At 42.0% G+C, this 13,116-nt stretch overlaps 1 protein-coding gene across 1 annotated transcript in view; it reads left to right on the top strand.

The window, feature by feature from the left end:
* Window positions 1–13,116, top strand: part of LOC117547213 (fibrillin-2-like) — a gene marked incomplete at its 3' end in the record, with an annotated part of 67,518 nt that overhangs the window by 34,419 nt on the left and 19,983 nt on the right. Inside the window, 1 exon segment of the mRNA XM_034217785.1 lies at window positions 12,205–12,402. Coding sequence (XP_034073676.1) covers window positions 12,205–12,402 — 198 coding nt within the window.

The following is a 13,116-nucleotide window of genomic DNA, read 5'->3' as shown; positions in this document are numbered from 1 at the left end:
TAGAAAAGGATAACTTGAAAAGCCTCAATTTCCATGATTTTATCTGTATGACATTACATAATTGATTGTGACTTATGTCTTCATTGACATCTTTGTTGCTAGTATAAGTGACAATCAGGATAGGCATGCAGAGCCAACCACCAATCACAATCATTCTTAATAAATATTCTTATTTATTTATTTGTTTTACAAACTAAAGCAGGCCCTGCTAGTTTTCAAGCACCATATTTCTTGAATATGAGCAAGGAACAACACAGGAAAAAAAATCAACTGTGGCTGTAGAGGCTACTTTGTCGTCAACTGGTGGAAATTAGTCATTTTTCATATTGCAATATCAAAATGTAGCAATGTCAACATCGTGCAGCCCTACCACCATGAATTCCTTGACGTCATCGTTTATCAAGCATGGGAGTGAACCGACCCTCCGTCATCAAGACTCCCTACACACTAATGTTAGGACGATATCAGACCAGGAAGGCTTTGATGTGGCTGAGCAGTCATGAGCTATCAGTCAGACGTTCAGAGTCAGTGCTGCTGAGAGTTCAGGCTCCTCCAACGGGATGACTTCATCAGACAGCTCAGACAGGCGGTGGGTGTCCGTCTCCTGAGCTCTGAACAGAAGTCAGAGGTATGTGTGTGGTGGGAAGTGATGGTGGGGTGTTGGAAGTAGGTGGTGCAGTCCCAGTGCAGATGGGAAAAATACCTGAATCTGTTCACCTCAGTTCACCTCAAAGTGAATGAGACTACTAAAGGTCATCACTCCGTAGATTAGCCGTCTTTAGCTAAGCGGTTGCTAACAAGTGTCTAAATGAGACTACTAAACGTCATCAGGCTCAACATTAGCCACCTTTAGCTTAGTGGTTGCAAACAAGTGTCTAAATGAAACTACTAAACGTCATCATGCTCAACATTAGCCACCTTTAGCTTAGTGGTTGCTAACAAGTGTCTAAATTAAACTACTAAACGTCATCAGGCTCAACATTAGCCACCTTTAGCTTAGTGGTTGCTAACAAGTGTCTAAATGAGACTACTAAACGTCATCAGGCTCAACATTAGCCGCCTTTAGCTTAGTGGTTGCTAACAAGTGTCTAAATGAGACTACTAAACGTCATCAGGCTCAACATTAGCCGCCTTTAGCTTAGTGGTTGCTAACAAGTGTCTAAATGAGACTACTAAACGTCATCAGGCTCAACATTAGCCGCCTTTAGCTTAGTGGTTGCTAACAAGTGTCTAAATTAAACTACTTAACTTCATTAGGCTCAACATTAGCCACCTTTAGCTTAGTGGTTGCTAACAAGTGTCTAAATGAGACTACAGTACTTAACGTCATCAGGCTCAACATTAGCTGCCTTTAGCTTAGTGGTTGCTAACAAGTGTCTAAATGAGACCACTAAACGTCATCATGCTCAACATTAGCCACCTTTAGCTTAGTGGTTGCTAACAAGTGTCTAAATGAGATTACTAAACGTCATCAGGCTCAACATTAGCCACCTTTAGCTTAGTGGTTGCTAACAAGTGTCTAAATGAGACTATTAAAAGTCATCAGGCTCAACATTAGCCACCTTTAGCTTAGTGGTTGCTAAAAAGTGTCTAAATGAAACTACTAAACGTCATCAGGCTCAACATTAGCCGCCTTTAGCTTAGTGGTTGCTAACAAGTGTCTAAATGAGACTACTAAACGTCCTCAGGCTCAACATTAGCCACCTTTAGCTTAGTGGTTGCTAACAAGTGTCTAAATGAGACTACTAAACGTCATCAGGCTCAACATTAGCCACCTTTAGCTTAGTGGTTGCTAACAAGTGTCTAAATTAAAGTACTTAACTTCATTAGGCTCAACATTAGCCACCTTTAGCTTAGTGGTTGCTAACAAGTGTCTAAATGAGACTACTAAACTTTAGCTTTGCTGTTTTGACGTGAAGTGAACTGGCTGTTTGTCTATAACATAACGTTAGCAATGACATTTAGTTTTCAACTATACTAAAGGTGGTGTTAATATGTGGAGATTATCCCACTAAACAACATGTATAAGTATCATAAACGTGTTTGCCAAAGATCAAACCACTTGGCTTAGGCTACTGGTATTTGGATATTACTCTTGTGATTTTGATTACATATTGATTAATAACGTAGCCCTATCCCCCTCTTCCTCCTGCTGTTACACTGAAGAAGAGGCACGTTTTAGGCCTAGGATTTTACATGCCTTACCTCATTCAAGTTTTTTTCCTGCTATCCTACATATATACTTAAAAATGTTTGTATAAAACATCAATTGTCTTCTTCTTCTTCACCTATTTGTCATGTTCTAGCGTTCCTCTTATTCTCCATCCCTTAAAGTGTGACTCCATGGAGCTCTGGGTTCTTGTTTTCTTGGAAAATACAACATGTTGGGAGTCAAGTTGGTCAGAGGGAGCCTTAAAGACATCTGGCAATAAATACCCCCACCCCCCACCCACACACTACCACCTCCACCTTCCCCTGACATCCCCACAGGACTGACAGAATAGACTTTCTTTGTAGAGCGAGTGTGGACATTTCCTGACGAAGACTGGAGAAAGCTAGGCAGGCAGAAAGAGAGGAGAGGGAGGAAGAAGGGAGGGACCGGGTGAAAATGAAAATGGTCTCCCCAGCTGTGTACACAAAGAGGGACACTCTTCATGCTGAGGGAACGGACAGACTGCAGGTATTCACAGGGGAAACACTTATAAATCTTTGTTTGTGTGTGAGCTCTCTGCTGCCAAATATCCCTCAGCGGGAGAAGAGTCGGAGCAAAATGTATCAAATCAACTCCATAATTCACAAGACATCATATTAGTGACAGCAGACTTTAAAAAGATCCCAGCCACTGTGTGCGTGGGATGAGAAAGTTGGACCTCAGTAATTTGAATTTAATCAGCTATTTGTCAACGCAGCTTTAGCAAATAGGTCGCTAAGGACGTTTAAAAGATTGTCATCCAGTTTGCCAGAAAACAGTTTACATTTGTTAGCGCCCTGACAAGAACATTCATTATTAAATTGAGAGAAATATCCTGTGGGATACTCAATAATTGTGATTAATGACCACCAGTGTATCTCTTTAATATTAGCTTTGGCTTGGAATTAAATGGGAGTCCCTGGTGTGAGCTTCGGGGTTGTTACAGTATGACTCTGTTGCGGTTTGAGAGTTTGTGCAACTGAGTCAGTGAGTCAGTGGATTTACGATGATTCAGTGAAAGACTGCAGATGAACTGTGATTGTGAAGCCAGTGAAAGTCCACCAGTGTGTGATGGATTCATGGGAAACTCCTCCGTGTTCGCGTGTCTGGGATGTGCAGCGTGTGCCTGAGGTTAGCAATTGAGTTTGGTTAGCAAGAGATATAGTTAGTCATCCCTCCTAAATGAAAACAATCCAACCATCTCTACCATGAGTGCCATTATTCTGCAGTTTCTATATGCCAACGTCTTGCTTCTGTATATTAATGCATGCTTCCTATATGCATACCTTTATGTGGGTTCAGTTTCCCAGAGATGCTAGTATGGCTTCATACTCTTAATCTTATCTAAGTATTATATGCAACAATAAGTGTGTGAATCAAAGTCTTGTGTGTTTTCACATCAGTACACCTGCATGTGTCCGGCAGTGGCTCAGTCAGTAGGGGATTGGACTGTGAGCTTTAGGGTCGCCGGTTCAAGTCCCCGGACAGACCTAAAAATGGAGTGTGGACTGCTACTTGGAGAGGTCCCAGTTCACCTACTGCCCTGCTGTGGTGCCCTTTATCAAGGCACCGGACATCCCCCTTCCCCCCTCACTCCCATTGCTCCCCGGGCGCTGTACAATAGCTGCCCACTGCTCCTAGTACTAGACTCCTGGCACTATGGGTTAAAAGTAGGGTTGCCAGAAACTGACCATGATCAAAATCGATTATTCGGCAGCCCTGGCGAATAATAATCGAATAATCGAACTAACTTCAGGTCAAAACATACAATAGAAATACTAAAACTATAATGAGGGAAGCCAAAATGTGTAAAATACGTTACTGAGCGCTAGTTTGAAAAAAACTGAGCTCTTGTAAAACCAAAAAAAGTTTAGTTATTTGTACATAAACTAAAGAATACCTGACGATAACATATGGAAAATAAAACATTAGGACTCATTAAGTCTGGACTGTGGACCTGTGAAACAATGACTCGGTCCCACTTCATGTGTCTGCAGAGCTTTGACTCTTCTTGTTGAGTCCAGTCCGTCTCAGTGGACGTAAACTGGCTTTTCTGGTCAATCCCAATCCCAGCCAGAGACAATCAAGTGGAAATCACAGAGGAGAAACTCTCCCTCCAACAGGCGGTGATGTCAGGGCCGTTTGGAGGAGCTGGAGGTGTAGGAAGCGGGGCTATTTCTGCTCTGTTGACTCTGGATAAGAGCGGACAGAACATGGCTGGACAGGATGAAGGGTGGGACTCCAGGGCAGGATCAGGTCACTCTGTGGAAAAAACCCCCGATGACAACTGAGTTTCAGTCAGCCAGTTTGGAGCCGTGCTCAATTAGATTAGCAGCGGGTCTATGAATTATATACTAATGCAGCTTGACTCTTAATGCAGACCCCATATGTGTGTTTCCCATATGCAGGAATTTCTGCTGGAAGACACACAATGAAACCCAAAGGATCAAATACCAATTTAAAAACTAGCTTGGAGTTTTAATCCACGTCTGGAAATGCATCCAATGCATCCGAGCAATGTGCTTTTTTGTTCCAGATGAAATCATCGTGTTACGCTTTAAGTGTAATTAAGAACGACACATTTTACTAGCTGCTTTAAATGTCTGCTTTTCATTGAGCCGCTAAATTTTGATGATCCGTCTACTAAACAATAAGTAGAAGAATTTATTCACCAGGCTCTGGTTTATTCTAATCAAAACCGGAGCAGCCGCGCAGGATGGTGATGAAGGCTCACTGCAGTTAAGAAAGCACTACAAAGACTCCCCCCCCCCCCCCCATTGAACAAGGAATATTTCCCATGAGTGGTAGTTGTTGATGGAGTCTGGAGCCTGAATGTGAGTCTGAGTCTGCGTTATTGTTCCACTGCATTGTGATGGCAAGTTTCCCAAAACAGTGAGAGTTTACAATACAATGTGTGAAATATGGATTATTCCTAAGGGGGATGTTAACAATTCAAGTCTAGGTGTATTGACAGAAAAATAAGGGGGAACTATTGTGACAAATGATGCAAAACCCTTCGGAAAAATGCTTCTGAAATATGAAATGTTCCTGCTTTTTTCAGATTTTATTCTGCCACATAATAATTATTTTGTATATGTTTTTTTGTGTCGATATTTCCATGTAGTCTACTCCACTCTGTACAGCAGAGTTACCGTCACACACACTTAGCAACAGGCTGCAAACTCTTGGATCTGGGAAGATAGCTGAGGGCTTATCTCTCTAATTTCCATTCTCCCACAGTTGTTATTCCCTGTGTGTGTGTGTGTGTGTGTGTGTGTGTGTGTGTGTGTGTGTGTGTGTGTGTGTGTGTGTGTGTGTGTGTGTGTGTGTGTGTGTGTGTGTGTGTGTGTGTGTGTGTGTGTGTGTGTGTGTGTGTGTGTGTGTAGTGTGTGTGTGTGTGTGTGTGTGTGTGTGTGTGTGTGTGTGTGTGTGTGTGTGTGTGTGTGTGTGTGTGTGTGTGTGTGTGTGTGTGTGTGTGTGTGTGTGTGTGTGTGTGTGTGTGTGTGTGTGAAGCATTTAGTCACGTTTGAGTGACTGCTTTTGGTGTTTGTGAAATGAAAGGAGCAGAATCTGTGGTTTCAAGCTTGTTGATAATGGCACAGATAAGACTAACAGAGGCCGCTGTGGTTAGATTTAATGAGTATAAACATCACAAACACACACACAAACACACACACACACACACACACAAACAAACAAACAAGCCCACACATTTCATTTATTTATATCCAAGGACACAAACAATGCGATCAGACATTCCACAAGAGCCGCCAGACATGCGCTCAGTCTACACACACACACACACACACACACACACACACACACACACACACACACACACACACACACGCACACGGAGGATAATTAGAAAGCGGCGCTATTCCTGAACAGGTGAGAAACAGCATGACGTTTAGGCTCGGAGTAAATCGTCCAGCTGTATAAAGTCTAGAGAGGACATCCGGTTTAAACACACACACACACACACACACACACACACACACACACACACACACACACACACACACACACACACACACACACACACACACACACACACCCAGAGGCAAGTGTATATATATATTTCTCCTAATTCATTTGTCCTGTTGGCCTCCTGTCATAGGAAAGTATGTATGAATGATAATAACTTCATTTCAAGCTTCTTATCTACCGAGACGTCTCTTGGGAGTTTCATAAGTACATCAGCAGTTATTAATGAATGTGAAATAAGACTTTTCCTCGTCTCTCGGGCCATTTATTTCCGTGGAAGTCCTCAGGTCACTGCTCCTGTCCCATCTCTCCGATCCCACAGCTGGATTCAGGAAAAGTTTTCCCAGAAGCCTTAACGTTCCAGACAGGATTAAATACTTTCTCCCTAACAGTATTCTATCGTCCTTTAATCCAACTTTCGTCTGACCAAAGTGTCACAGCCTTTGATGTGTTAACACGCGATATTAGATTATTATTTGGTTGGATTCCCTCCAAAACATACATGAGGGGTCAGATCCGGGTAACGGCGTCTGATGTGTCTGTCTGGGTAATCTGTGCAGACTGATGTGGGTGAAAGGTTACGAGCGCTTTAAGCAAACATGGGGCTTGGTTACATCTGGCAGCCATTCCTGGAAAAAATTACTAAGTGCTTGAATTTGTGAAATAAAAGTATAATAAACTTGGAAGAATCGGAAGACTCCATTAAGTCTAAGAGAAGGACGACCAGTTCTCATTATCCGAGGAAAATGGCTTTATTCATTCTGCTGGTTGAGAGTGAAACTGGAGACGTCTGGATGAAAGACAGCGGCTGATTTAAAGCTGGATGGAGGACAGAGCAGAGGATCTATCGAGCAATTTGTGCACTAAGTAGACTAAATTACTTCCGAATGTTGTCAGCAGGTCCGCATCAGGAAGTTAGATCGTTCCCTTGTCCTAACCTGCCCGGGTCAGGGCTAACACATGTCCGCTGACTTCACATGCGTTAAACACAGATACCAAACAAAACATAAGCACAGAAGCCTGCAAACTTTGATTGGTACAGTACATATATGTTTTATTGTGTGCACATGTATACACTGTTGTTCTCCAGACAGATGATCAATGTGGGATAGTCTAATTTCCTCTAAGAGGAGACACTGTTTTCTTAAAAAACAAAGACAGAGGGTTGGAAGCGCCATTCCTTTTTGTCCTTCTTTGGATTTCCTTTTTATTTAATGAAGTACTCCCAAAACAAGACTGATTGCAGATGTTTAAAAAATAGTCTTATATGTTGGTTACTGTTGGCATGGCAATCATTCACATTATGTCAACAAATGCCAAACATTACGCTTTTATCCAAAGCGACTTACATACTCAATACTGTGGGCAATCCCCACAGGAGCAATTTGGGGGGAAGTGTCTCAGGGACACAACGACATGCTGACTGCAGTGGGGTTTGAACCTGTGACCCTCTGATCCGAACACAAACGCACAACCCACTGCGCCACACACCTCCCTGACAAATCCAAAAAAACTATTGATTTGACCAACACGTTGTAACCACAGCTTTATTTAGCTTCTTGCTTTTAGACAATTTTCTAAACACTGACCCTAGCAACAAAGGTGTATTGACGATGATTAATCTTTTCAGTTTTCGGTCGTATGATTTGATTTTGAGTGTTATGATGGATTTCAAGAAAACAAAATACCAAAGCAAAAGACTTTGAAACAAGTTTGTAACCAACTTTTTATATATGTTATTAAGTTATTGTAAAAACACCCTCATGTTTCTGTAACCGGCTCACTAAAGCTTCAAAGTGATGTTGATTTTTTTGCCCCCAACAGATGCACTATTTAGTCAATTGATGCTTGATACGTGCTACAGTTCACATTTGTTTTAGGTAAAATAAACTTTAAACTATAAATATGTGCATGTATTTCTATGTACAGTATAACCCTGTAGGCTGAAGGAGTGTCCAGAATAGGGCAATAAAGGTAGTAAAGTAAAAGAGTATTGATAGATGGACTCAGGGGTGGCCAACCAGTCAGAGGTTAAGAGCCACATCAAACACAGTCACTGATACCGCTTGTTTCCGTTTTTTAGTTTTCTGGAGACAAGATTTCAACCACGTCACTGATGCATTTTTGTGGCATTGGGATATTTTTTAAATCCTCTGGAGCAGAGAGAGGAGCTGTGGACTATTGTTATTGATTAATGCATCAGTGTTTCTTAGGGTCAAAAACACTAAACTCACAACTTGAAATGAAAGCGTTTAGTTTATTTAATAAAAGAGCACATGTTCAATGTGAAAAGTGACAGTAGTTATAGATTATTTGCAATTTGGTGCTATATATATATTTTTTTTTAAATGATATATATTTTTTAAACACCTTGAATTTTAGGGGGGGGTGGGGCTCCGTTGGCGGGGCGCAGCGCCCCTCCAAAACAATGGTAGGGGAAACACTGGATAGTGTTTAATCAACGATAGGTTTCCCCCCCTCAAAGGTGATTGGTTCACTGCATCGCAGGTATTATTGTGATTGGCTCTTGGGCCACATCAAAATTAGACTTGCTGTCATCCTCTCATACTGACACCTGACACCACACATACACACCGGGAGCCGGGACGAAAGTAACACGGGACGAAAGTAACGGAGCGATTTTATCCGAGCCCAAACAACTTTGACCGGCCAAATTACGTTAATACTTAACAGACCTACTAAATATCAGGTTTAACTGTCAGGAGTAGCTAGTGTTGTCACGATACCAACATTTTGGTTTCGATACCAAGTCAAGAATTGCGATTCCGATTCTTTTTCGATACTTTTCTTAAAAAACAGTCTTAAATGTAATTATTGTGCTTTATTTCACACCAGAACCATAACCATAACACAAACTTTTAAACAATGAGAACAATAAATTAAATAAATGACAAGATTTCCTATTAAATACAATTAATACATTTCTTACAGACAGGCCTCGTGGTGTCCGTAGGCTTGCCCTCACTGTCAGAGATATAGCTCAAATACTTCCAAATTTAGCTTCTGGCGTCTTTTTTGTCAACAAGCCGAGGCGCAGCGGCAGTTGCACTCCCACTTTTGCAGCCATGCTTCTAGTTTTCTCACATGCTCTGGCAGCTAGCACTTATGGCGCATTTCCACTGCAGCGGGTAGCCCCGTTTAAGCGTCCTTAACCGTCCTCAAGCGGCCAGGCCAGTTTTTGGTGGCCTTTCCATATAGCCTAGTACCGGCTAGCGGGTACTTTTTCCCTCTTTTTCCGGCCCCATAAAATCGTGGTTCTATCAGACCAGGACCAGGGCTGAACTAGTGACGTCAACACTCTCGACTGCTGATTGGTCAGAGAGAATCGTCACAAGATCGCGCGCAAGTTCATCCCTAGCGTCGCATATATATTTAGAAGCAAGCTTGCAGCATTTTTATAAACAGCATTTTGTAAACGGAGGAGCTACAAAAATGGCTACGTCTAATAAGAAAAGCACACCGTGGTCGACCGAGGAGGTGACGACGTTCCTACATCTCATTGGGGATGATCAAATCCAGCGGGAGCTCGACGGAACAACTCGAAATGTGAACAAAAACAAAGCCGATCGCCCCGCCTACACTGCGTTGCTACCCCAGGTCCTAAACTGTAATGGAAATGCGCCACGGCCTGGGCCGGCCAGCGAGGCAGCCCGAGGCCTGAGCGAGGACGCTTAGGGACGCTTAAACGGGGCTACCCCGTTGCAGTGGAAATGCGCCATTAGAGCGTGCTTGAGAGGGGCGGGACTGCAGGCACGGCTGCAGGCAGGGAGTGGAAGCAGAGCGCTGAACACACACGGCTCTTATTAAAACAGCGCTTTCTCACCGGAGTACTTTCCCCCTTCATTCTTAAAGTACCGATACTAATGAAACGGAGGAATCGTAACATTTTTAACGGCAGGGTATCGCGGTACCTTTCAAGTATCGGTACACCGTGCAACACTAGTCAGGAGTCAGTGTCTCTCCCCCAAACTCACACATATACAATTCGATATGAACTGAAGAGCCGCATGAAACTAGGCAAAGAGCCGCATGCGGCTCGAGAGCCGCGGGTTGGCCACCCCTGGACTATAGCATAGTTGGTTGGGTTCTTTTTATGAGGTTTGCTGAACATGCAAAATCTTAGCAGCAGTCTTTTCTTTAAAGTATAAGTCTTAACTTTTAACAGTGTAAACAGCAAGTGTTTTGCTTCTGAAGATATTTGTGAAGGTTTAAATACAGACATGTTTTTAGTGGAGTACAAATGGCCGCTGCAGAGTGCCTATCAGCTGCATGCTGCTGATGGAAGATCAAAAAGCGTCTGCTAAGCGAGATTCAGACAGACAGGAAGACCTGGAGCAGCAGAGAGAACTGAAGACAGATGGAGGAGCTCCAACCTGCACTCTGCATGCTCACTTTGACCTACTTTACTCGCTGTCTCTTTTTTCTCTGCGTCTCAAACTCTTTGCGATCCCCTTTCATGTAGCACAAGGAACCAATAAGTCTGAAGAAGGACTCCCAGCAGACACCAGCGCTGATTCCTATCTTTTCCTCCCCGTTTTGTCCATCAGAGCTGAGCATATCGCTGTCACAGCCTTGGCTAGTCAACCGAGCACTTTGTCTTTCATCTCCTATGTGACAATCTAACAATCTACTGTTTTAATAAGGGCTACATTCAGTTTGGCGCCACTGCAGAGAACCTAATAAGAGTTTCTGCCACAAAGGAATCCGTCATTATTAGCCTGTATTATGACTGAAACGTCGTATTGCTGCAAGATGACCACTAAAGACTTTTTGTTCTCTGAATGACTCTGTCTCCTTGTTGGCATCCTTCCACAAGAGATAGGATCTACAAGTTCTTCCTTGAGACATGTGTGCTCTTGTGTTATTGTTAACATATGTCCTGTGACGTCTTATTTGTTTGTGCTTTGTCCTGAAGATGAAATGCAGATGTGTTAATATGTTTATTTCTAGAGTAAATATTTGCAGTAGTGCAATGTACTTAAAGAGGGCCTATTCTTTTTTCCGTGCTTTTACTATAGTGTGTTATATATAGCATTATTTTAATAATCGAAAATTGGTTCCACATTGACGAGGTAAGGATCGTTGTGTTTGTAAGATATACAAATTAAAGGATATAATATTCTATAAGGATATCATTCAGTGATGAGAGCTTTTTAGTTTTAAACTGAAATATATTTGACCACATTTTCCTAATTTTCTTAAAACTTGTATTCCAAAGAGTTTTGTTTTTTTCTTTTGAAGCCATATTTTTGGACATTTCTTACACATTTTCCAGAGATTTTTAACACATTTTTTGACTTGACGTTATTTTGTATTTGAGTATTTTAAAACCGAAGTCATTCTACTTTTACTTAACTCAAAAATCTGAGTCCTTCTTCCACATTTGAATATTTGTCTCGGGGGGATTTTCTTTCTTTTTTCTTGCTCATATCCATGAAAATAGAAACAGCCACTGTTTAACTCCTAATTAAAGTACTGGAACATGCTTGAGGTACTTATTAACTAAACACATAGCAGTCATTCAAATCCTGTTGCTAAATTCTTCCGGGAAGAAACAATCTGGATTTGTTTTACAGTCTATTTTTAGCAGGTTTAATAATAAAAAGCCTGAAATCACATTCTCTGACATGTTGCTACTAACTCCCATATTGTTCTTTTCAAGTCCTGATTAAACCTGCTTACTCCTCTTTGTGAGTCAATTGTTGATTCACTTGGAACAATCAAACTGTCAGGATGTGTTTTAATGTCCACCGAGTCATTTGAAATACTCCTCCATTCCTCCCTATGTTGTGAACATGAGACAGAAAGCACTGCCTCAGTTAGTACGATATGACAGGAAATATGCCTTCCACATAAAGAAGGAAAATTCTCAACTATGCACCAAAAATCTGGTTTCATTTTATTCTGCGCCAGATGTTCTCTGAGGAAATGAATCACCGTTTTATCATTTAATCAATCAAATGTTGAAGCAGTCACCAGCTAACCGAGGGTTCTTCTCTCCGCAGACTACAGGACGGGGCCATGTTTCACCCAGGTGAACAACCAGATGTGCCAGGGCCAGCTCAGCGGGATCGTCTGCACCAAAACCCTCTGCTGCGCCACCATTGGTCGAGCCTGGGGCCACCCCTGTGAGCAGTGCCCCGCCCAGCCACACCCCTGCAGGAGGGGCTTCATCCCCAACATCCGCAGCGGAGCGTGCCAAGGTCAGATCAGAGAACTCAGTCACATAAGGCTTTATCACTTTCTCTTGCTGTTCCCTTTTTGGTGTGTAGCACTCAACATGTTTGGCTAATTTGAAGTTAATGTACCTGCAGGATACTTACTGACCTTCTACAATTAGTCAAATGATTCAAATAATTAACTAATGGCTAGCTGCAGTCATGTTTACATTTATTTTCTATTTTCTGGCTTATTTTAAGCTAATGTTTTATAAGGGTTTTGCTAGTTATGAAGATGGAACAGAGCTCAAAAGATCTGTACCAGACTGTAAAAATGTTCATTTCTGATTAAAGTTGGGCTTTTTAACATGTAAGTCAATAAGGAGTGACTCCCATTGAGCGTGCCTCATGTGGCCAATCAAGGAACTGCATTTTGTAGCCCCTCAGGTTTCTGATTGGTACAAATTACATTACATTAAATGTCATTTAGAAGACACTTTTATTCAAAGCAACTTACATACACTTAAATATTGTCAACATGCCTTCGGGAGTGATATGGGTTCAAGTATCTTCCCCAAGGACCCTTTCAACAGTACCTTATTCTCTAATTGCTCTCATTCGGTGCAAACAACCGCTAACGCCAAATTCCCTGTCTTCCAATTATTTTGTATTTTAGTATGTTGCGAAAAAACAGAGCTGAGTATGACCTGGCAGATCTTCTTCTTAACAGCGGTGAAAGAGGACACACATCTAAAAATG

This window comes from Gymnodraco acuticeps, unplaced genomic scaffold, assembly GCF_902827175.1.
Source record: "Gymnodraco acuticeps unplaced genomic scaffold, fGymAcu1.1, whole genome shotgun sequence".
Taxonomy (NCBI): domain Eukaryota; kingdom Metazoa; phylum Chordata; class Actinopteri; order Perciformes; family Bathydraconidae; genus Gymnodraco; species Gymnodraco acuticeps.
The sequence above is the reverse complement of the archived record's forward strand: the minus strand, read 5'-3'. Positions and strand labels throughout refer to the sequence as shown.